The sequence below is a fragment of the Bubalus bubalis genome, chromosome 4 (assembly GCF_019923935.1).
Source record: "Bubalus bubalis isolate 160015118507 breed Murrah chromosome 4, NDDB_SH_1, whole genome shotgun sequence".
In the NCBI taxonomy this organism is placed as follows: Eukaryota; Metazoa; Chordata; class Mammalia; order Artiodactyla; family Bovidae; genus Bubalus; species Bubalus bubalis.
The window spans coordinates 145,458,392-145,483,426 of NC_059160.1; the positions used below are offsets into that span (position 1 = coordinate 145,458,392).

The 25,035-nt window shown below is 44.1% G+C and overlaps 1 protein-coding gene and 1 pseudogene across 2 annotated transcripts in view; both read left to right on the top strand.

Annotated features, from left to right (window-relative positions):
* The window catches only part of LOC102408956 (core histone macro-H2A.2), a 56,592-nt gene that overhangs the window by 22,971 nt on the left and 8,586 nt on the right, over positions 1–25,035 (top strand). The window contains exons 2-7 of one of the 2 annotated variants that reach the window (XM_006078084.4): positions 1,310–1,541; positions 16,532–16,638; positions 17,903–18,100; positions 19,668–19,778; positions 21,175–21,274; positions 24,834–24,923. In XM_006078084.4, coding sequence (XP_006078146.1) covers positions 1,370–1,541; positions 16,532–16,638; positions 17,903–18,100; positions 19,668–19,778; positions 21,175–21,274; positions 24,834–24,923 — 778 coding nt within the window. In that variant the 5' untranslated portion in view covers positions 1,310–1,369. The remainder of the gene's footprint in view (positions 1–1,309; positions 1,542–16,531; positions 16,639–17,902; positions 18,101–19,667; positions 19,779–21,174; positions 21,275–24,833; positions 24,924–25,035) is intronic. The other variant, XM_044942210.2, reaches the window with a different exon arrangement.
* LOC102408644 lies at positions 6,073–7,782 on the top strand (annotated as a pseudogene).

Here is a 25,035-nt window from a genome sequence, read left to right on the forward strand (position 1 = left end):
GCTCTGAGTTGTGGGTCAAAGCTAACCATTACGATAGGCATGGCCATATTAACTTTGTACTATTTATTAACAAGAGGCAGAAGCAAATCAGGGCAAAGAGGAACCATATTGGTTTGCTTGTTGCTGTTGTAACAAGTTATCCCCCAAATTTAGTGGCTTTGAACAATACAAATTTATTCTCTTACAGTTCTAGAAGTCAGAAGTCTAAAATCATTTTCTTTCTTAAACTTAATTTTACTATTTCTTTGGCTACGCTGGGGCTTCATTGTTGCACATGGGCTTTCTCCAGTTGCCGTGAGCAGGGGCTACTCTGTAGTTTGAGTGAGTGGGCTTCTCATTGCGGTGGCCTCTCAGGTTTCGAAGCGCTAGTTCTAGGCTCATGGGCTCAGTAGTTGTGGCGCATGGGCTTAGTTGCTCCTCTGCATGTGGGATCTTCCCAGACCAGGGAGCAAACCTGTAGCCCCTGCATTGACAGGCGGATTCTTATCCAGTGGACCACCAGGGGAGTCCCAAAATCATTTCCAGTGGGCTAAAATGAAGATGTCAGCAGGGCTGGTTCCTTTGGGATGCTCTGAGGGGAGAATCCATTTCCTGCTGTCAGCCTGTTGCTCCTCTCATCTCCCTCCCTTCTTAGAAAGACCCTTGCAATTACATTAGACCCACCCAGATAATCCAGGATCACCTCTCCCACTTAATCACATCTCCAAAGTGTCTTTGGCCACACGAGTGAGTGATAGTTGCTCAGTCGTGTCCACCTCTTTGCAACCCCATGGACTGTAACCCGCTAGGCTCCTCCATCCATGGGATTCTCCAGGCAAGAATACTGGAGTGGGTTGCCATTTCCTTCTCCAGGGGATCTTCCCGACCCAGGGACAGAACACGTGTCTCCTACACTGCAGGCAGATTCTTTACCATCTGAACCACCAGGGAAGCCTACTTATGAAAAGACATTTCTGAGTATAAAGCCAGGTCAACTTAAAAAGTATCCTCAGATACATGCTTGAGTAGCCAATTCATAGGTTCTGGAGATCATGAAGTGGATTTCCTTGGAGACTGACCACCGGGTATCCCTCTCCTGAGTTTCTGTGGCCTCTCCTACGGAGGCTGGGCTGGCTGGGTGGGATGGGGAGTTGTTTGTGGGTGGGCGTGCCGACACCCACCTCCCCATCTGCAGCTCTCTGCAGTGGCAGCCAGGTCTCAGCTACCTCCCCAGGGCTATTAGGTGGGTCGCAGGTGCCCTGGGGCTGCACCACAGTTCTCAAGCCGTTGGCCAGTCGCCCTTCCTCACCCTGCCATCTTTCCTTTCCAGCATTGAGTCAGTGCCCGGAGGCCACCGTGTAAAGCAAGCTGTGAAGGAAACTAAGGCAAGATGTCGGGCCGGAGCGGGAAGAAGAAAATGTCCAAGCTGTCGCGTTCAGCCAGGGCCGGGGTCATCTTCCCGGTGGGCAGGCTGATGCGGTACCTGAAGAAAGGGACGTTCAAGTACCGGATCAGCGTGGGTGCTCCCGTCTACATGGCCGCAGTCATCGAGTACCTGGCAGGTAATGTGAACATGCAGGTCAGGTAACCCCTCCCAGGTAACCCTCCCCCCCCTACCCCTACACCCAGGCTGGGCAGGGGAGCCTTGTTTCGCCCTGTGGCTGTCTCAGGGTCGCTATGGGGGGTATTGGGGTTTTGGATTGCCTGATTGACTAAAACTGACTCCTGCAGGCTTTAGGGAAGAGGACAGAGGATCAACATGAAGGGAAAAGAAACAAAGGGACTTTCCTAGACCACCCCAAGAGAGGTGTGTCTTGCTGTATACAAATGTAATACCTAAATTTCTAGGCTCCTGGAGAAGACAAACTACAGGGAAGATAGGGGCTTGCTATTCACTTTGCAGGAGAGTTTTTCACTTTTACTTCAGGGTCCTCACTTCAGTACTCCTGCTGTACTGAACTCAATGTCCATAAATAATGGACTCAACGTCCATAAGTAATGTTGACTCCGGCACTGAAAGCATCTTCAGTTGGTTCTATAAAGCCAACAGTATTTTAATTTTACTCTCCATTACAGAGGTGGTCCTCTGTCTACAGATATATTGGAAATAGTTTCCCATGTTGGTTGCTAAAAAAATTTTTTTTTTTTTACTGAAAGATGACATTTTTGTGGTGTGTGGTCTCTGTCTATTTGAGGACTTTATATTTAGCTTTTTTGTTGTGGTTTTCTTATGTCTTAAACAGAAACCAAACTTCACAGTATCAAAGCATATATACATATATAAAATATAAAAGTATAAAAATACATATGAAGAAATGTGATTAGTTCCTTGAGAGGTCATTTTAACAAATTCTCCAGATACCAGGGTTAAATCCTGGTTAAGTCCATGGGGTAACAGAACAAACCTCCCCAAACTGTCTACCTGGGAAGCCAAGCTCCCTGCAGCTGCAACATGACCCCGCTTCTGTCACCAGGTCCCTCTTTCCCTCCTGCTTCTCCTTCAAGAGCGGCCTCTTCCTTCTCTTTATCTACTCAGTCCTGTTCTGCCCTCTTGGTCCCCCTTCGCTCACCAAGCAACACTTACTGGCAGGAGGTTTGCTGTGATCCACCCGTGGAAACCTCCTCCCCCTGAAGCTTCCATCAGGCAGACCTTGGCATCTTGAGTCTTTATCTTCTCATGAAATGAAACGCGGATTCCTGAGCTAGAAGTTTTTTGGGAGGATCCTTTAGGAGGTTGGAGAGAAGGGCGGGAGGGATCTGAAAGGCAAATCAATCAAGCATGATACAGCAGTGCTTTTCAAAGTGGGGGTCGCTCTGGGGATCTTGTGGACAAGGTCAGGGGTGAGGCCTGAGACGCTGCATTTCTAACACACTACAATGATGCTGATGTGGTCCAGGGACCACTCAGAGGAGTGAGATTTTAGCCAGTCTTTCAGCAGCATGAATGTTTGTTTAAAATGCAGGTTCCTGGCTGCACAGCCTGCACCCCCTCAGGGTCTGATTCACTGGGTCTGGAGTGGGACCCAGGAATTTGATAGGGAAAAAATCTCCTGACTTGGAGGGAGAGGAGGGACTTTGAAAGTGGTGACAGAAGCTTTAAAACAACCTATCAGGTCCGTATCACCCACTGATGCGGGAAGACCCTGAGTAACCCAGAGATGCCATATCCTCCAAGCAGGAGCCAGGGTTCCCTGAGGTTCTTCAATCCCAAGCCATGCATTTTCTACTTCAATACACTGCCCCATTACAATGTTTGTATAATCAAAATAATTAATACTTCCTGTGCCTCCACTTAGCCAAAGCCTAAACTGTGCGTAATAAAACAAAATTTGGCCTTTTCAATCACCAGAGACTCTCTTCTTTGGTTCACATGTGTTTGATGAGAAACCTTATGTTTTCCTCTCCACTCATTCAACAAATATTGGCCAAGCCTCTACCTGTCAGTACACACAGTAAGTCCTTAGACTTTTTCCTGGTAATAGCATTGGGCTGTTTATATGATTTTTCATTTATTTTGGCTTACTTCCACGAGACCCCATAGCAATGCATATTATAGCCTGAATGTCACACTCTGAACTTTGAGACAGCACATCCGTGAAGACTGATGGTGTCTCTCAAAGTAGAACATCACCCATTTTCTCATAGTCCTTCATTCACTCAACAGACATTTATTAAGCACCTACTATATGCCAGGTGTGGTTCTAGATGCTGAGGATACCGCAGAGACCAAGGCAGACAGGAGTCCCTGCCTTGGAGCAGAGTGCATTCTGGAGAGAGAAATGAGTGAACAAATGAGTCAACAAATGAGTGAAGTGTGTGCTCTATCAGATGGTGATTTGTGCTCTGGGATGAATAAAGCAGGAAAGGAGTGAGGCTGTTCCAGGAAGCTGGGAGCTGAAGGGAGGCCCACTGAGGGGGCTGGCACCTGAAGGAGGCCAGGAAGGGGCATGTGGGGTGGGCCCTCGGGGCAGAGGGAAGCAGGTGCTGGGCATGTCTGAGAAGCAGCAGTGGGGACGGAAGGCTGGGGCTGAGGGAGGGGCTTGAAATGTAAAGGAGGCCCGAGGGATGGTGGCTGGTCGGGGAAGAAGAACTTGTCATGAAGGGTTTGAGCAGAGGTGGAGCAATCTGACCTTGCAGGCAGAGGGATACAAGGCCGAAGCATGGAAAATGGAAGGAAGTTAGTTACTTGCAGAGATCCAGGTTAGAGATGCGAGGCTAGGGGGCGGCCGGTGAAGCTTCTGTGGAGGGATCAGAGTACTGAGGGATTTTGAAGGCAGAGTCAACAGGATCTGCTGACAGGTTGGACATGAAGTGTGAGAGACAGAAGGAGAAGCACCCGGAAGGATGGTGTTTCCAATAACACTCCTTCCCAGGGCCAGCCTCCGGCTGTCCTGGGTCAAATGCAGAAGATGAAGCGGGTCTTCTGGCTTCTCTGTGTCCTTTCCATCCCTTCCTTCTGTGCTTTTTCCTCCTCTCCAAACTCAGGCTGTTGTTGAGAGCAGGGGTTTAGATGTCAGTTTAAATCTGGTTTCTCAATTTACCGGCTCCGTTACCTTGGACTAATTCCTTAACCTCTCTGATCTTTGGGTATTTTCAGAGCTAAGCTCATTTAACTCTATTAATGAGCCACAATGTAGGTAAAATGTCTGGTGCATAGGATGCACTCAATAAATGCTTATCCTTCTCCTTTCTCTTCTATGAAGAGCTGATGAAATCATTTAGGGTAAAGTGTAATGACTAATTCCATAAAGGTGGTTTATTTGGGAGTTGTATTGCATTTTAATGAGACAAGGAGTTTAAGCCAAAGGATTGAATCATTACTGCAGGCCATTGGTGAATAAGTAAAAGAGGATTCTGTTAGCTGTTGTTTTGTTTTGTTTGGGAGAGGGGCATGAATTGACTTTGTTTAGGGATGGGAATTGGAGAAGGCAATGGCACCCCACTCCAGTACTTTTGCCTGGAAGATCCCATGGACAGAAAAGCCTGGTAGGCTGCAGTCCGTGGGGTCGCTAGAGTTGGACACGACTGAGCGACTTCACTTTCACTTTTCACTTTCATGCATTGGAGAAGGAAATGGCAACCCACTCCAGTGTTCTTGCCTGGAGAATCCCAGGGACGGGGAAGCCTGGTGGGCTGCCATCTATGGGGTCACACAGAGTCAGACACCACTGAAGTGACTTAGCAGCAGCAAGGATGGGAATACCAGACCACCTGATCTGCCTCTTGAGAAGTTTGTATGCAGGTCAGGAAGCAACAGTTAGAACTGGACATGGAACAACAGACTGGCTCCAAATAGGAAAAGGAGTACGTCAAGGCTGTGTATTGTCACCCTGCTTATTTAACTTATATGCAGAGTACATCATGAGAAACGCTGGGCTGGAAGAAGCACAAGCTGGAATCAAGATTGCTGGGAGAAATATCAATAACCTCAGATATGCAGATGACACCACCCTTATGGCAGAAAGTGAAGAGGAACTAAAAAGCCTTTTGATGAAAGTGAAAGTGGAGAGTGAAAAAGCTGGCTTAAAGCTCAACATTCAGAAAACGAAGATCATGGCATCCGGTCCCATCACTTCATGGGAAATAGATGGGGAAACAGTGTCAGACTTTATTTTTTTGGGCTCCAAAATCACGGCTGATGGTGACTGCAGCCATGAAATTAAAAGACGCTTACTCCTTGGAAGGAAAGTTATGACCAACCTAGATAGCATATTCAAAAGCAGAGACAGTACTTTGCCAACAAATGTTCGTCTAGTCAAGGCTATGGTTTTTCCTGTGGTCTGTGATAGTTGGACTGTAAAGAAGGCTGAGCACCGAAGAATTGATGCTTTTGAACTGTGGTGTTGGAGAAGACTCTTGAGAGTCCCTTGGACTGCAAGGACATCCAACCAGTCCATTCTGAAGGCGATCAGCCCTGGGATTTCTTTGGAAGGAATGATGCTAAAGCTGAAACTCCAGTACTTTGGCCACCTCATGCGAAGAGTTGACTCATTGGAAAAGACTCTGATGCTGGGAGGGATTGGGGGCAGGAGGAGAAGGGGACGACAGAGGATGAAATGGTTGGATGGCATCACTGACTTGATGGACGTGAGTCTGGGTGAACTCCGGGAGTTGGTGATGGACAGGGAGGCCTGGCGTGCTGCAATTCATGGGGTCGCAAAGAGTCGGACACGACTGAGCGACTGAACTGAACTGAACTGAACTGAGGCAAAGGAGTTGAAAGTGTGAAAGTCTCCCATCACCCTTGAAATGACCTTCAACATTCATGACAATATTGACTGAGTTTCTCCTTTGGATCAGGCCTTGAAAATACAAAGGAAGACAAACAGATGTGGTCCTGGGTTTACATTCTAGCAGGACCAACGAACATTAAACACAACAAAAAAGGGACTTCTCTTGTGGTCCAGTGGTTAAGACTCTACACTCCCAATGCAGAGGGCTCGAGTCCAATTCCTAGTCAGGGAACTAGATCCCACATGCCTCAACTAAAGATCCCACATACTACAATTAAAACCTGGTGCAGCTAAAAAACAAAAACAAAAACAACACAATAAGATGGCATGCCTGTGGGCAGGGAAGCTAGAGGAGCTTTGGGAAGCAGGGGGAGGCTGCCTAATATCAAGCAAGGGCCGTAAAGACCTAAATCAGGTTCTCAATCCTGGTTTTTTAACAAATTGATTGATTTAAAATCCTGATGCCCGGATCTTACTCCCAAAGATTCTGGGATAATCCTGGGCATCAGAATTTTTTTTTTATTTCCCCAAAAGATTCTGATGGGCAGCCGTGATGAGTAATTAGTAGGAGCTGGATAGATTCAGATGGGTTAATTGTCAGGTTGCGGAGAAACGAGAGTGAAGAGAGGGCCACATGAGAACGTGCACATTTTGCACACTCATGCCAGGGGAAGGCATTGAAGGCAGGAGGTGGCATACTGGGGCCCTTCAATACCCATAATGGAAAAGAATATGAAAAAGAATGTACAAGAAGCCAGTAGGAACCTGAAACGTCTTGTAGTTGTCTGAAGATTCTTCAGTCACTATGTCAAGCAACACAGATGTTTCTCTTTCTTCATTTGATGAAGATCAGGGATCTAAACTTACCCTAAAAGCTAGAGAGGCACCATTTGTCCCCATTGGAATGGCAGGTTTTGCAGCAATTGTTGCATATGGATTATATAGATTGAAAAGCAGGGGAAATACTAAAATGTCTGTTCACCTGATAACCTGCGTGTGGCAGCCCAAGGCTTTGTTGTGGGAGCAGTGACTCTTGGTATGGGCTATTCCCTGTATCAAGAATTCTGGGCAAAGCTAAACCCTAGAAGAGGAGATGCCGTATCGGTCTTGTTGGTGGTGCTTGCTTTAGTTAGACATCTCATATTGAGCTCATATGTTCATATTGAAAATAAATTGTTTGGGTCAGACAAGAACATGGTAATTTGAAAATTGGCTTCCTTTCTTGCAGGCTTGATTTGCATGGTGACCAGGTTACTGGTGACTAGTTCACTAGCTAGGTCATTCAGGGGAGTCAGATCAGCACAAAAGAAACATGTCGCTTTTAAATACACTTGATAGTGGTACCTGTCCACCTTCTTAAACTCTTCTATTGAAATTAGTTCTAAAGAAGACAACATGCCAATCCTGAAAATGTTCCCAGTTGCTGCAGAATATCATATGCTTTTGATGTAATGTAGGAATCCTATTTACCCCAGTTAATTTAACTTTCTGACTGCCTTGTGGACTGAGTTCTGTTTTAAGGGCTGGTTGGCTCTTGAGGAACCCTTTCAGAACAGTGCATGGAATACAACGTTATAAACCTCCCTGCAAGTCTGTGTGTGTCTTTAAACCAAACCTAAAAAGCTGGTAACAGAGCCACTTTGGAATAGTATTTATTTTAGAATCATAGTTGTAAGCATGAGAATAACTTAAATTGTAGATCCCTTTTAGCTTTTCTGTAATTGCAGAATTATATTTTGCTGCTATTATATTAGAATAATTTTAACTGTTATTTTGAAACAAATGTGTATTTTAAGTGCTAATGCAAAGGTAAATGAAAAACACTTTTTAAATGTGTGCAGTATGTTTATTTTCTCCAAAAGAATCATCAACTAAATAAAATGCCTATAATGGAAGTGATTGATGAGCAAGCTGGTTTGGTCAGACATTATACAAAATTTTGTGTGTCACAGAATGCTTTGCTGTACTGGTGAAATTCTCTTGTCTAACTTGAATTTACATTCCATGGTGATAACATGGTAAATGTAGTGTTATTAAAGTAAATGAACACACACACACAAAAAAGAAGGTACATATATGTATGTATAACTGAGTCACTTTGCTGTACAGCAGTAATTAACACAACATTGTAAATCAACTATACTTCAATAAAAAATTTTTTTAAAGAAAAGCGTTTTTAAAAAGGCGTGTAAATTGGTGGGACGGAGAAGGCAATGGCACCCCACTCTAGTACTCTTCCTGGAAAATCCCATGGACAGAGGAGCCTGGTAGGCTGTGGTCCATGGGGTCCCGAAGAGTCGGATACAACTGAGCGACTTCACTTTCACTTTTCACTTTCACACATTGGAGAAGGAAATGGCAACCCACTCCAGTGTTCTTGCCTGGAGAATCCCAGGGATGGGGGAGCCTGGCGGGCTGCCGTCTATGGGGTCGCACAGAGTTGGACACGACTGAAGCGACTTAGCAGCAGCAGCAGCAGCAAATTGGTGGGAATGCAAATTGATACAGCCACTATGAAGAACAGTATGAAGATACTTTAAAAACTAGTAATAAAACTACCATATGACCCAGCAATCCCACTACTGGGCATATACCCTGGAAAAACTATAATTGAAAAACACATGTACCCCAGTGTTCATTGCAGTACTGTTTACAATAGCCAGGACATGGAAGCAACCTAGATGTCCATAGACAGATGAATGGATATAGAAGTTGTTGTACATATATATATATAATGGAATATTACTTGGCCATAAAAAAGGAACAAATTTGAGTCAGTTCTAGTGAGGCAGATGAACCCAGAGCCTGTTATACAGAGTGAAGTAAGTTAGAAAGAGAAAAACAAATATTGTATATTAACACATATATATGGAATCTAGAAAAAGGTGCTGATGAACCTATTTGCAGAGCAGGAATAGAGACACAGGCTTAGAGAACAGACTTTGGACACAGCCAGGGAAAGAGAGGGTGGGATGAACTGAGAGAGTAGCACTAGTATATATACATTACCATGTGTAAAATAGATAGTTAATGGGAAGTTGCTGTTAGCGCAGGGAACTCAGCCTGGTGCTCTGGGACAACCTAGATGGATGGGATGAGGGGGGTGGGGTGGGAGGGAGGGAGGTTCAAGAGGGAAGGGACATGTATACCCATGACTGATTCATGTTGATGTACGGCAAAAACTAACATAACATTGTAAAGCAATTATCCTCCAATTAAAAATAAATAAATTTTTAAAAAATAGCATGCAAAGTCATATTTCATAAGTCTTTGAAATTCATGAACCATCCTTTCTATTAAGTAAAACTGTACCAAGAAATTATCCATATTTTAAAGTCCATTTTAATTTTTCCTGGAGCAGATCCCCCAATTTAATAAAATCTATTAAAAATTTAAATACTTAACAGATAAAAATAAAATCTATACCAAATGGAAAAAAACAAAAGAGTGGGTGCTACTTAGCCAAAAAAAAAAGGTTGCACAAATTTTCAGGCGCTTGGGGAGAAATAGTAGTTGGCCTTGCCCGATTTCTCTGGACTGGCTCCCTGGCCAACCCCAGGTTCACACATCATGACTTTAGAGCCATATGCCATTTCTGGTCCAAACCTCTGGGGGAGGTTGCACACTCCGGCAGCCAAGTACATGTTGGACTGCTCATCTAGAAACATCCACCAGCCTCCGAGAATGGACATCACATTCATAGTTCAGTTTATCAATCTGTAAATGCTGGCCTGGTTTACATCTCTGATGGTAGTGAGGGAAATGGACTGAAAAGGCAAGCCCAAATTCTGGAAAAGAATTTTATATCCATCAGCAATAGTTATCATGTAAATCTAAGATATTGAGAATGAGAAATTTATAATCATTTTATGGTGAGAAAATGTTCTGTAAGGTATTTTTAATTGACTGGACAAATAGGCTTAAAACAGGGTTGAGTAACTTCCCTGGCAGTTCAGTAGTTACGACTTCATGCTTCCACTGCAGAGAGCATGGGTTCAATCCCTGGTTGGAGAACTAAGATCCCACATGCCACTCAGCATGGACAAAGAAAAAAAAACAAGGTTGAATTTGAGAGCGCTTCATGAAATCTTTATGTAACCGAGAAACCTATCATTTACACATCATTTCCAGACAATTGGGTCTATCCATTTAACACCAATGGGTAAATTTAATTCATAGCAGGAGAGATAAGAAAGCCTTCCTCAGTGATCAATGCAAAGAAATAGAGGATAACAATAGAATGGGAAAGACTAGAGATCTCTTCAAGAAAATTAGAGATACCAAGGGAACATTTCATGCAAAGATGGGCTCCATAAAGGACAAAAATGGTATGGACCTAACAGAAGCAGAAGGTATTAAGAATACATGGAAGAACTATACAAAAATGATCTTAATGATCAGATAACCATGATGGTGTGATCACTCACCTAGAGCCAGCCGTACTGGAATGCAAAGTCAAGTGGGCCTTAGGAAACATCACTACAAACAAAGCTAGTGGAGGTGATGGAATCACAGTTGAGCTATTTCAAATGCTAAACAATGATGCTGTTAAAGTGCTGAACTCAATATGCCAGCAAATTTGGAAAACTCAGCAGTGGCCACAGGACTGGGAAAGGTCAGTTTTCAACCCAATCCAAAAGAAAGGCAATGCCAAGGAATGTTCAAACTACCACACAATTGCATTCATCTCACACGCTTGCAAAGTGATGCTCAAAATTCTCCAAGTCAGGCTTCAACAGTACATGAACCGAGAACTTCCAGATGTTCAAGCTGGATTTAGAAAAGGGAGAGGAACCAGAGATCAAATTACCAACATCCATTGGATCATAGAAAAGCAAGAGAATTCAAGAAAAACATCTTTATTGACTACACCAAACCCTTTGACTGTGTGTATCACAACAAACTGGAAAATTCTTCAAGAGATGGAAATACTAGACCACCTTACCTGCCTCCTGAGAAATTTGTATGCAGGTCAAGAAACAACAGTTAGAACCAGACATGGAACAACGGACTGGTTCCAGATTGGGAAAGGAGTACGTCAAAGCTGTATATTGTCACCCTGCTTATTTAACTTATATGCAGAGTACATCATGTGAAATGCTGGGCTGGATGAAACACAAGCTGGAATCAAGATTGCTGGGAGAAATATCAATAACCTCAGATACACAGATGACACCACCCTTATGGCAGAAAGCGAAGGACTAAAGAGTCTCTTGATGAAAGTGAAAGAGGAGAGTGAAACAGCTGGCTTAAAATTCAGCATTTAAAAAATGAAGATCATGGCATCCGGTCCCATCACTTCATGGCAGATACATGGGGAAACAATGGAAACAGTGAGAGACTTTATTTTCTTGGGCTCCAAAATCACTGCAGATGGTGACTGCAGCCATGAAATTAAAAGATGCTTGCTCCTTGGAAGAAAAGCTATGACCAACCTAGACAGCTTATTAAAAAGGAGAGACATTACTTTGCCAGCAAAGGTCCATCTAGTCAAAGCTATGGTTTTTCCAGTAGTCATATATGGATGTGAGTTGGACTATAAAGAAGGCTGCTGCTGCTGCTAAGTCGCTTGTCGTGTCTGACTCTGTTCGACCCCATAGACGGCAGCCTACCAGGCTCCCCCATCTCTGGGATTCTCCAGGCAAGAACACTGGAGTGGGTTGCCATTTCCTTCTCCAATGCATGAAAGAGAAAAGTGAAAGAAGTCGCTCAGTCGTGTCTGACTCTTTGCGACTCCATGGACTGCAGCCTACCAGGCTCCTCTGTCCATGGGATTTTCCAGGCAAGAATACTGGAGTGGGGTGCCATTGCTGAGCACCAAAGAATTGTTGCTTTTGAACTGTGGTGTTGGAGAAGACTCTTGAGAGTCCCTTGGACTGCAAGGAGATCCAACCAGTCCATCCTAAAGGAAATCAGTCCTGAATATTCGTTGGAAGGACTGATACTTACTGATCATTAGAAAAGATCCTGATAATGGAAAACACTGAAGGCAGCAGGAGGGGACGACAGAGGATGAAATGGTTGGATGGCATCACTGACTCAATGGACATGAGTTTATACAAGCTCCGGGAGTTGGTGATGGACAGGAAAGCCTGGCGTGCTGCAGTCCATGGGGTCCCAAAGAGTGGGACACAACTGAGGGACTGAACCGATTTAACACCAAACATTTTTTTTAATCTATTGATTTTTTAGGTTTTACATTTGGGTTTTGAAAAGATCACTTTGGCAGCCAGGATCACACCTGTGGTTGTACACTGCACAAAGACATACATTTAAGGTAGTAGCATTCACATCATAGACCTCAAAGAACTGTAACTTATTATGAACATTTCCAGCAGATGGCAGTAAAGCATCTTGTCCTAACAAAAGCAGGGAAGTCCAGCATCTTGAGGAAGGGGCATCTTTTTCTAATTTGCACAAAATGCCATCGGCCAGTGCTGGCCTTTTTGGCATGGGTCTAGAGGAAGACAAAACCGGGGACAGGAAAACCACTTAGGCAGCCACGACAATTATCTGGGCTGGAGGAGAAGAGAGCTTTAACTCAGGTAATGGCAATAAGTTTGGAAAAGAGAAGAAAAGGTGTGTAAGACTGATAAGTCAAGAGAGGTAGGGATGGAGAATGACTCCAGGTCTGTGCGTGGATGGAACTGCCAGTCCCAGGGGTGATGGAAGAGCCTGTTTCTGGGGATGCTTTAGATTTGGGGATGTGGTGAGTTTTATTTACCTGCAGAACACCCAGGTGACATCATGGCAGGGCTGGAAGTACAGATCTGGTGACATGGGAAGGAGGATGGAAGCGGGTGCTGTGACTGAATGAGGTTTCACCAGAAGACTGCGCAGCCTGAGCAGAGCAGAGCACCCAGACCGGGCCCAGGGACACCGCCACCTAGTGGGCAGGTGGACAAACAAGCAGAGGCGAGGGCAGGAGACCATCCTGTGTTCTGTCTCAGATGTACTGTGGTATTTCCCATCTCCTGTGAGCTGAGTTGTCCATTGTTGGTTTAGATTGTGTCCAGAATGAGAGGACACGGGCTCCTCCAAGAATAATGTGCATGATGAGCTTTCCTGCATCCTTTTTGGCTAAGAAATCATTCTTTTTACTATCAGATACTCAGTTGTATTCCAGATGGTTACTGCAACTGGAAGTGTGACTTGCAAGAAGTGAGAAGTTTGCTGTAGTAATTTCCAGACTTCCGTGGAAGTCTCCACCACTTAACAAATTATGATCTTCCCACAAAATTTGCAGTGAAACATTGTGTGCCATATAAATTCAGTTTTTCTATTGATTGCCAGTTCATGCAAGGATACTTGTGTTCCCAAGATCAATAAAATCACTCTGGAGTGTAGCAAACTTTTATAGTTGACATGAATATATTTGTCATAACAACATTTGAAGATATTAATAATGATTAACATTATTTCAAACATTTAAATGGTGAAATCTGGCCCAAGGAACTTTTAGGCTAAACATCCAACAGAGAAAAGAACTTCTAGGTCTAGATTTTCTGCTGTGTATTCTTTTTTTTCTCTTTAAAGAGAAAAAATTCTACCTCTGCTTTTGCACTCAAGCACACAATCAAGCTTTTCCTTCCTATAAATTATTTCGGAAGAGTTAGTCCAAGAGCCCAGCTGTACACAGGCCAGCCTCACCTGTGGGCCTGCACTGCGCCTTCTAACAAATTGCTGCCTTTAGCCTCTTCCTGTGGCCGTGTGCGATGAGGGCAGATTTTCCCTTTGAGAATCCAGTCTTTGCTTCTGTCTGTCAAGCTGAAAATCACCTGACCTTCAGGGGCTTCCTGAAGGCTGCAAGCTTCCCATTAGCCTGGCCTCTCATACTGAGGGTTAATTTGATGAACCCTGGAGAGGATCCTTAACTGCTTCCTCTAAATGCTGGTGACAGAGGCAGGACAGTTATGGTCCGTGATGCTAAAAATTCACCTGTTCAGAAGCTTAAAACTCAGAGGCGCATTTCCACCCATCTGGACAAAGGGGTGAGTGGAGAGCTCCTTCCTCCCAGGTTCGGGGCCCCTAGGATCAGCAGGTATAGGAAAGTCCTTTTAATTGCACTCAGTGGGGTGCTATACATTTCAACCTAGAATCATAACACAAGCCTATTGTGAAGACTTTACAATGACACCTCTTTAGATGGGTTCCCTTTTGTATAATTTGATTGATTGATTTTTTTGGCTGTGCTGAGTCTTCCGAGTGGGCTTTTCTCTAGTTGTGGCAAGCAGGAACTACTCTTCTTTGCAGTGCACAGGCTTCTCATTGTGGTGGCTTCTCTTGTTCTGGAGCACAGGCTCTAGGGCACTCGAGCTTCAGTGGTTGTAGCACATGAGCTCAATAGTTGTGGTTCTCGGGCTCTAGAGCCCAGGCTTAAGAGTTGTGGCGCATGGGCTTAGTTGCTCTGCAGCACGTGGAATCTTCCCTGACCAGGGTTCGAACTAGAGTCTCCTGCATTGGCAGAAAGATTCTTTACCACTGAGCCACCAGGGAAGCCCCATTGGGTACCCTTTTTAAAAGAAAGAAAAGTTGGGCAACAATCTGAAGGCAGCAAACCAGATTGGATATCTAATATGGCATTCATTTCAAATGCTCTTGTGTTCCATTCCCAACAAGCCTGCTCATATTTTTCAAACCATGGTGCCTCAAACTTTGATTCAGAAAACGCCGTGACTATGTAAATGAATTGTTGGTAAACACCATATTCCTTGCTTAATAACCTAGAAAAGATGTTGTGAGAATGAATTTGCAGTGATTTAGCGCCTTTCATTATGGAAATGCCATATAAATATTTAACTCTAATGCTTATTTTATTCTGATTTTTTGTTAATCACATTTGCTTAGTTAATATGGCGTATTTATGCCAAGTTTTTGTTTTATTGCCATAGATTTTATGAATGATGGCAACTGCATGTGTTGATTTATTTGAATCATGCAAAATTGTCTGTTAATTTTAGGGCTTAGTATATATGCCATTGTACCAGCAAATCCCCTCAACACACACACGTACACACACACCTGCACACATACATACATACAACACATTCATGCACATACAATTCCCCCCACCCCCACATATAACACATGGCACTTTGCCTCTTTCTCTAGGGAAGGAATTCTTTCTAGGGAAGGAATTTTTTTTACAGGCTCATTCATACTTTTGAAGGCAGACAGATTTGATTTAGCAAAACATTCTTCTAAAATTGAGAAAGAAAAAAATAATAATAAAACAAAGGTGGAAGGAGAAAGCATTCAAGAGTATAAACCAATTCTATGGATTAAAAAAAAATTTATTGACTCCAAAATTTTGATAGTATGTGAAATACTTTTAGGAATGTTCTTTTCTTTAAACTTTTTCACATTTATCAAATGATACGTTTGCTAAAGTCAGAGCCATGGTTAGGTCCTGAGGGATATGTGAAAAACCCCTGGGGCCCAACAAACCTCCCTTCCTAGGTCTCAAAGGTATTCCCGTTAGGAGTCCACCTTTTAGGTCAAGTAGTTCCTCACCCCCTGAGTATAAATCAGTTCTTTCTATCCACTTTCCTTTAGGACGTAAGGGACCAGGGGCATCAAGTGAAGAAGAAGGAGATTCTGAAAGCGGTCTCAGCTCTCCTCAGAAATGGCTGCACAGTGAAAGAAACTCGGGTTTTATATTAGGGTTATGTTTTAATAAGGGTTAACTTCTGCTGAATGTGGCTTAAACAAGAGAGTTTCTTTTTCTCTCATACAAAAGAAGTCTATAGAAGACAAGGAGGCTCCACAGTCATAAGAGATTCTGGTTCCTTCTATCTTGTTGCTCTGTAATCCACAGTTCTTACTCTTGGACAAAGGTGGCTGCTCAAATTCCAGCCATCGTGTCCTCAGTCTGCCAGTAAAGAGGGAAGAAGAATACTGTCTTTTCATTGACGCATACTTCCCAGAAGTACCATGCAACATGACTGCTTGCCTCTCATTGGCCAGATCTTTGTCACATGACCACATTTATCAACAAGGGAGATTGGAATACTGTCTTCATTCCTGTGATTATGGGCTCAGCAAAAAATCAGAGGTCTACCGCTAAGGAAGATGGGGGAGAATTAATGTCCAGGGACAGCTAGAAGACTTTGCCAAAGGATCATATATCAGGCCTTTCTAAAATATCTTACATGTCTGTGACGAGTACTTTTCAGTTTTCTGGATTTCTTTCCAGTCCCAGACATAAAAATCGCAAATGAGTAAAAGTGATCAAACTCAAAGACCATTTCCAAAGAAAAGCTTTGGAAAGCTCAGACCCCATTCCATGATTGCCTATTAACACTCCCTTGAAATTTCAGCGGAAATTCTAGAATTGGCTGGGAATGCAGCAAGGGACAACAAGAAGGCCCGGATAGCCCCGAGACACATCCTGCTGGCTGTTGCCAATGACGAGGAGCTCAACCAGGTACGTCTGAAGCACTGACACCAGCCACCAAATGGATTTGCCAAACACATTACTGCTTGTGGACCCAGCTGGTTAGAAATCCTTCCTGCTATAGTGCCCAGTCACATCTACGCTGAAACATTCAGATAGTATAGGATTGAGATTCAACATAAAATTGTCTCTGGAATAGACTCCATTATATATTTTGAATCTTGCCAGAGCTTCGCTTCCTCCTTAAAAGCAAGCTCTGTGTGTTGCTAGGGGAGGTGCAGTACACACGTGTTCTTCTCTTTACAGGTTCTTCACCCAAACTTTGTTGATGATTTATTCTGACGAGGGCAGAAGTGTCCTTCTTTCTATTATCAAAACTAACCCTTTATACTTTAAAACTGATTCCAAAATCAAGTAAATTCCCACCTTCATCCCCCCACCGAAGATGTGTGAGGTAGCAGGTGGATAGTATAAGAACTTTCATTTATATTTATTTTCTGGTCTTATTTTTTCAACCTGTTTGTGGCTAAGAATCAGTTCCTATTTCCAATCCAACATGAACTGATAATTTCCAAAAATAAAATAAAAAGTAATTACTAGAAAAATTAAAAGACAAAAATATACAAACTACCAGCTACAATTTTGTTGTTACTAGATCGAATAGATAAACAATAACTCTATCAACTTATTAGACACTTCCTCATGATTTCTGTAGCGCTTTTGCCACAGATGGGTAACTAATAGCTTGTGGGCGGGCCCTGGTTGCAGACCACACTTGGAGTAGCACTGCTATAGAATGTGCAAAATGTATTAGTGTGGTCGTTCATGTCGATTAGTTAGAGTAAACAGATATCCATTGGGAGGTGCACGGTCAAACATATTTTACTGATGGAATGCATGATCAAAGGAGTGAGGAAGGTTGTTAACTGAGTCTAGCCCTTGCATTAACCTTTGAACCCCACTTTGTCAAGCTGTGCTCCTACGTCTGAAGCTCTTTATCCTCTGTTATGTCTGGAATTTCCGAGCTCTGGGCAACATCCCTGGTTCCACCCTGTCTACGCTTTCATTTCACTTTGCTTGTTTTGTTTTCCATACAAAATTGTGGATTGCCTTGATACCTACAGAGAAAAGCCCTACCCGTGAGACAGGGAAAACCAGTTAAATCATGTATCATGCAGTTTCTTTGGAAAGCAGAGACCAGGTTTAACACTTTCTTTGCCAACAGTTAGAATCATTTTAAATCCAGAACCAACGTGCTCTTTGCTGTCTGAGCTCACACATCGTCTCTCTTCAGCTGCTAAAAGGAGTGACCATCGCCAGCGGAGGCGTCCTGCCCAGAATCCACCCTGAACTGCTGGCCAAAAAGCGAGGGACCAAAGGCAAGTCAGAAACTATCCTCTCCCCTCCCCCAGAGAAAAGAGGAAGGAAGGCCACGTCAGGAAAGAAGGGGGGAAAGAAATCGAAGGCTGCCAAACCACGGACATCCAAAAAGGTAAGCCTAGTGGTATCTGTGAGCCCTGGACACTCAAAGAGCAGGAGGGAAGTTGAACCATCCAAAGAGGAGGATGTGGCCAGCATCTCCAAAGGACTGGGTACTTGCCTCAGCTTGGTACCACGGGTGGGTGGGGGGAGGAAATGATAGGAATGTCTGTGAAAAAGAATAACAGGGGGGACTTCTTGGCAGCCCAGTGGTTAAGACTTCATCTTCCACTGCAGGGGGGGTGTGGGTTCAACCCATCCCTGGCTGGGAAGCTAAGATCCCACATGCCTGGAAGCCAAAAAACCAAAACATAAAAGCAGAAGCAATACTGTAACAAATTCAATAAAGAATTTAAAAATTAGCTACCTCCAAAAAATCTTAAAAAAATAAATAGAGAGTCTTTGAGACCAGCTCAGATAATCATGCAGGGTCTACTAGAGATTTCCAACCCCCAAACATGGTGGTTTTCACGTTTCCGGACCCCTTCCACTGCCCCCACCAAAATCTTCAGTGAGAGATGCTGGCCTGGAACACTACTTCCCACCTCCCCCATGGCAGCTGACACATCTCTAGCCTTCCACAGAGAGTCATCCGAGTTCAGCCACTGGCATTTCAGGTGTTTGGATAACCTGATATGCTAAGTAGCTATAACTCAGAGATACCATTTGTGAAGTCATATTTTTCATATGCTGCCCAGTACAGCAACTACTAGCGACATTTGGCTATTTAAATTTGAATTTAAATTAATTAAAATGAAATAAAAACTCAGTTCCTTGGTTGCTCCAGCCACATTTCACATGCTTGACAGTACCGAGCAGCACAGAGGTAGAACATTTCCATGAAGGAAGGAAGTTCTGTTGGACAGCACTGCTCTGGGGGTTTCAAGTTTTCATTCCTCGGACCTCTGTGATGACTAAAAAGATGACAAAAGAGTTCGTTTCTCGGCCGCTGTGCCCCAGGGAGCCCTGGGGAGAAGGGAGATTGAACAGTGTACTGTGAATGACCCCAGCCTCCATAACGTGCAGGTGTTGAAAGAGCAAGAATAACATACCTGTGTCCAGGTTTGAGTAAGGACTGTGGGTGCACAAGAATCCCTTGCTGCTGCTACTGCTAAGTCGCTTCAGTCGTGTCCGACTCTGTGCGACCCCATAGACGGCAGCCTACCAGGCTCCGCCATCCCTAGGATTCTCCAGGCAAGAACACTGGAGTGGGTGCCATTTCCTTCTCCGGTGCATGAAAGTGAAAAGTGAAAGTGAAGTCGCTCAGTCATGTCTGACTCTGAGACCCCATGGACTGCAGCCTACCAGGCTCCTCTGTCCATGGGATTTTCCAGGCAAGAGTACTGGAGTGGGGTGCCATTGCCTTCTCCGAAGAATCCCTTAAATACGCCTTATTTTTTGTAGTATCCTTTTTTCCCCATATTGGTATCCCTTGCTTCCCTCCATCAAAAACAGTAGAACCTAACACCTGACCACTTCCTTTTATATCCAACAGGGTGGTTACCAAGGGAAAGACTTAAAAGCCACTTTGGGCTTTTTCTGGATGATTTCTCATCTGTCCTTCTGGTTTCTACCAACAGTCCAAACCAAAGGACAGCGATAAAGAAGGGACTTCAAATTCCACCTCTGAAGACGGGCCAGGGGATGGATTCACTATCCTGTCTTCTAAGAGCCTTGTTCTAGGGCAGAAGGTAATAAAGAAAGTTGTAATGTGCTGTCATAAAGCACTACTGCATTTTTATAACCTACTGTTTACAAGCAATGATGCCACCTTCATCCATTCCTTCCCTGATACAACTTTCACTCTGGTCTCATATTCATTTCTAAACTAAAAAGCTGTGGCAATGTCTGCATTGTGAGGATAAACAAACTCTTTAGTGCTGAGAATTGTTTATGCTGACATTGGTCAGCCAGTGGATCTTTCTGCTCAGTATTTTTCTGCTTCCCATGTCCCAGTTATTCTTGTGCTCACCAAAAAAATCCATAGCTAACTTTCTCAACCAGCCTTTGGGAGGCCTGCTTTACATGATGTGATGTAATTTATCATAGAAAGAAAATAGAAAGATATGTTCCCGGAATATCCCTGGTGTTAGAAGTGAATTATTTGCCAATAATTCAGTCTGCTTGCCTTTCTAGGCTGTAGAAAGAAAACAAACTGGGTTATACATTTGAACAGTTTTCAGCAGCACAACAGCAGCCCCCGCCAAACATGCAGATAATTCATTCCCACAAGCATAACAGACAATTTATCTACTAAGTCAACTGGGGCTGCAATAAGACACGTGTGGAAAGAGTCAGTTAATCATGTCTCAGGTAGCAAATGTTTGCAGCCTGACAATGGTTGAACCTCTTTTGAAGCCATTGGCAAGAGCATGTTTTGAGAAGCGCATCAAAGTGGCGGGTTCCTAACTTATCACTGATGAAAGCAGCGGAGCAAAGAGGTGGAAGTTACGTCCGCTCTAGGGGCTGTCTGTAGTTACGAGATGATTCGCTTTCTCTCACTTAAATAGGGGAGCAAGAAGTTCTTGCTCAGGTGGGGAGATGATGGAGAATGGTTTCCATTCCACTCAGTTCACGCCCCTAGGGCAGCATTTCACAAGTGTGGCTCCAGGGTCCCCAAAAGACAAGGTGGCCATATACAGGCAGGTCAGAATCCCGGAGCCCATACCTTCTCTCCCGCAGAAGTGGTTGGCTTTGCGTCCCTGTGCCCAGAAGTCTGTGCTGCTCTGAAAAGAATGGTGAGGACTGAGTAGCTTCTTGCAGGAGCTACTCAGAAACTACCACGTCAAACACCAAGACCACCCAGATGAGAAATGAGGGCATAATCTATAGGGAGAAGAAAAGGAAGGGAGATCCCATTCCTGTTCCTGGAAGAGGAGGCAGATTTGTTGCGTGCTGCTAACCTCAGGGTGAATATCAAATCCACTGAGCTCAAAAGAGCCTACTGAGAACCACACACCTGGAAATTTGAGATGGTTTTTCCACATAGAGCCATTTCTGTTGTCAGTCAGTGAACGAATGCACAGATGCGAAGGTTTTCCATAGGACTTATCTCGCCCAACTCTCCATCTTCTCTTCCCAATGCAGCTGTCCTTGACCCAGAGTGACATCAGCCATATTGGCTCCATGAGAGTGGAGGGCATCGTCCACCCAACCACAGCCGAAATTGACCTCAAGGAAGATATAGGTAAGGTTCTGAGACTTCAGGAGAAGTGCCTTAGAATAGCTACTGTTCTGGCAAGTTCTCGTGAGGCTGGTCTCTGTCAGCTGGATAGCCTCTGCTTGGCGGACCCTGTCAGTCAAACTCTGCCTTTGTGTTTAACTGAACATCATTAAAGTATTGGGACTTCCCTGGGGCCTCAGACAGTAAAGAATCTGCCTGCAGTGCAGGAGACCCAGGTTTGACCCAGGGATCAAAAACTAATTTTTTTAATATGCATATATTTTTGAAATTTTTATTGAAGTGTTATACAAAAACAGATCATTAGTGCACAGCTTGATGGATACAACTGTGTGACCAGCATCGTGATCATGAAACAGAACCTTGCCAGCACCCCACAAGGCCCCTTCATCCCTCGTCCCAGGACCATTCTCTCCGAGGGTAACCACTATGATGTCCTCTGTTTTGTTTGTTTGTTTGTTTGTGGCTGCGCTGTACAGCATGCAGGATCTTAGTTCCCCCACCAGGGATTGAACCCATGCCCCCTACAGTGGAAGCACAGAGTCTTAGCCATTGGGCCACCAGGGAAGTCCCTACCACTCTCCTGTCTTCTAATAGCATAGAGGGGTCTCATCTGTTTTATATTTTATAGGAGTCATGCAGTATGTCTCCTTTTGTGTCTGGCTCCTTTAGCTCAACTTTGTGAAATCCACGCATGCTGCTGAGCGTAGTTGTAGTTCATTCATTTTCTTTACTGTGCAGTGTTCCGTCGTAGAAATATAACAGTTTGTTGATCCAGTGTACCCCTGGTGGCATTGGGGCTGTTTCCAATGTGGGCTATAATGAGTAGTGTTACTCTAAGTATTGTTGTGCTTGTTTTGGGTAAACCTGTACATATATTTTAAGCTGCAGTATTGAGAACACCACTGGTAAAAAGGAAATTGACATCTGGAACAAGTTAGGCTGTCTGTAAGGCTATATACACTGAATTATTTCACCAGTGGATTGCAATCTGTCCCACCAGTGGTACCAGGCTAGGTGGAGGAACCTAGGAAGGTAAGCTTCCTGACACTAGAAATAATAAGATGGCAACTAGATGGTCACCATCTCACCCATTTTTACAAGACAGAAATGAGTAAGGAAAGGGTTTTGTTCCTGGGATACAGGACTTGCTCCTGAGGTAGGTGATTTGGGGTGGTTACTAGTAGCTCAGCCCAGGATGGCAGCACCAGGGGCCCCAGGCTGCCGAGCTCACCTGTGTGTCCCCCTTGGCATCACAGGCCGCTTGCTTTGCTGAAATGGAGATACGATAGCACTGGGTGGGGGAAAACAGAAAAAACAAACGACAAAAACTAGTATTACAGAGAAACAGGATTTCTCTTGCACATAGAGATGGTGAAAACTCCACTCCTTAAACCCAGCCCAGGCTCTACCAGCTGCCCTCAACTCACTGCGTTTGGAAAGCCTCCCACTAGTGGCCTTAATCTGGAGCTCTGCCTTAAGTGTGTCCTAGTGGCCCAGTTGGTAAAGAATCTCCCTGCCATGCAGGAGACCCTGGTTTGATCCCTGAGTCGGGAAGATCCCCTGGAGAAGGGAATGGCAACCCACTCTAGGATTCTTGCCGGGAGAATTCCATGAGGAGCCTGGCAGGCTACTGTCCATGGTGTCACAAAGAATCAGACACAACTGGGCGATTAACACTTTCACTCTAAGTGTGTCCTAGCTTCTCACACGGAGAAGGCAATGGCACCCCACTCCAGTACTCTTGCCTGGAAAATCCCATGGATGGAGGAGCCTGGTGGGCTGCAGGCCATGGGGTCGCTAAGAGTCGGACACGACTGAGCGACTTCACTTTCACTTTTCACTTTCATGCATTGGAGAAGGAAATGGCAACCCACTCCAGTGTTCTTGCCTGGAGAAGCCCAGGGACGGGGGAGCCTGGTGGGCTGCCGTCTATGGGGTCGCACAGAGTTGGACACGACTAAAGCGACTTAGCAGCAGCAGCAGCAGCTTCTCACAAATAAAATAAGTTTATCTTTTAAAGTTTTACCTTCTTTTTCATTTCTACAGTATTTGCATTTTTATATCAGGAGAACAATAAAGATAGCTCTGTTTTTTAGGTGGTGGGTGGTAGTAGAATAGAAAAAAAACACTAGAATTGTAACAAAAACTCAAGGTCAGATCCCACACCCAGTGGAGGTTCTGAGTCCTTAATTTTTTAAAGAGATCATTAAGAGTTCATGTCATTGAGACTGCTTTATGAACAAATCAACCCCTAAAAAGGTCCTTTGAAGAGTTTGTGTCAATTGCCAACAATATAACTTGTACCACTGACTTACTTTGATAGTACTCATAATGGCATAACTTCTTCTCCCATTTTATGCCTCTCCTTCTGTTTTTTCTTATGCTTCCTTTTTGCTTTCAAGAGGGATCAGTCTTTTATATCTCCAGTATCCTTTTCCTCTACAGTGGAGACTTCTTCGAAATGAAATATCAAGTTAAGAAATAAAGACATAAGTTGAAAAAAAGAAAACCTTATTTATCTAACCCTAAACCTTAAAGTTATAAATACCTTTGTTTTCTTTGCAGACTTTTTTTTTTTTGGCCACACCACGGGCCCCGGCAGTGAAAGTGCCAAGCCCTAACCATGGGACCACCACAAAATTCCTTCTTTGCAAACTTCTGAGGCTTCTTTTTTATTGTTGTCTTTCTGGGCCATTTTTAAAATTTCTAATTTGGGAGTGAGGCATTCTGCATCTTCAGAGCAGCTTCTTTGCCTCTTCCCTGTTCTGACTAAAGGGCTGAGACCTGCCTCAATAGCTTCTGCTCCTTGAGCTCTTGTTTCACATTCCACAAAGGCAAACCCCTTTGACTCTCCAGGAGACTTATAGTGTGGTACAGTTACGGAAACAACATTACTGTATTTTGCAAATATTCTTTCAATCCAGCTGTGATTAACATTTTGGGGAAATAATTCCTATGATACATTAGAAGCAATAGTAAGTGAAATAAAATATTAAATAATTCTTTTGAAAAAAAGTTTGCTAGAATCTAAGTACTGTTGGATAGAAGCACAGGGACCCCTGCCACCGGTGATCACTGGCAACCAGGATTTAATTTTTTAATTTTTTAAAGTTTATTTAGTTAGTTAGTTAGTTTGGCTGTTCTAGGTCTTTGTTGCTGCATGAGAGCTTTCTCTAGTTGCAGAGAATGGCGGCTGCTCTCTGGCTGGGGCACACGGAGTTCTCATGGCAGTGGCTCTCTTGTTTCAGGTTCTAGACGCACGGGCTTCAGTGGTTGCGGCTCACCAGCTCTAGACTGGCTCAGTAGTTGGGGCTCATGGCTTTAGTTGTCACGCAGCATGTGGGATCTTCCCGGACCAGGGATTGAACCCTTGTCCCCTGTCTTGGCAGGCAGATTCTTAAGTGCTGGACCACCACGGAAGCCCGGTAACCAGGATTTAATTGCAAAAGTTGATTCCTAATTTCTAAGCACTTTTTTAAGACTTAGTCAAACTGTCAACCAGTGTAAATTAATGGCTTTGAAAAGGGCAACCACAATGGCTTTCCGCTATTGTCCTTCACAGGTAAGGCCTTGGAAAAGGCTGGGGGCAAGGAGTTCTTGGAAACAGTAAAGGAGCTTCGCAAGTCCCAGGGCCCTTTGGAAGTAGCTGAAGGTAAGTGTGGAATTGGGTCATGTCCCCAGGCACCTTCCCCTCTAGCGGGACATGCTACACACACATTCAGTTCACAGAGCAAAACAGGCCACAACCAATCAGGAAGGTATTT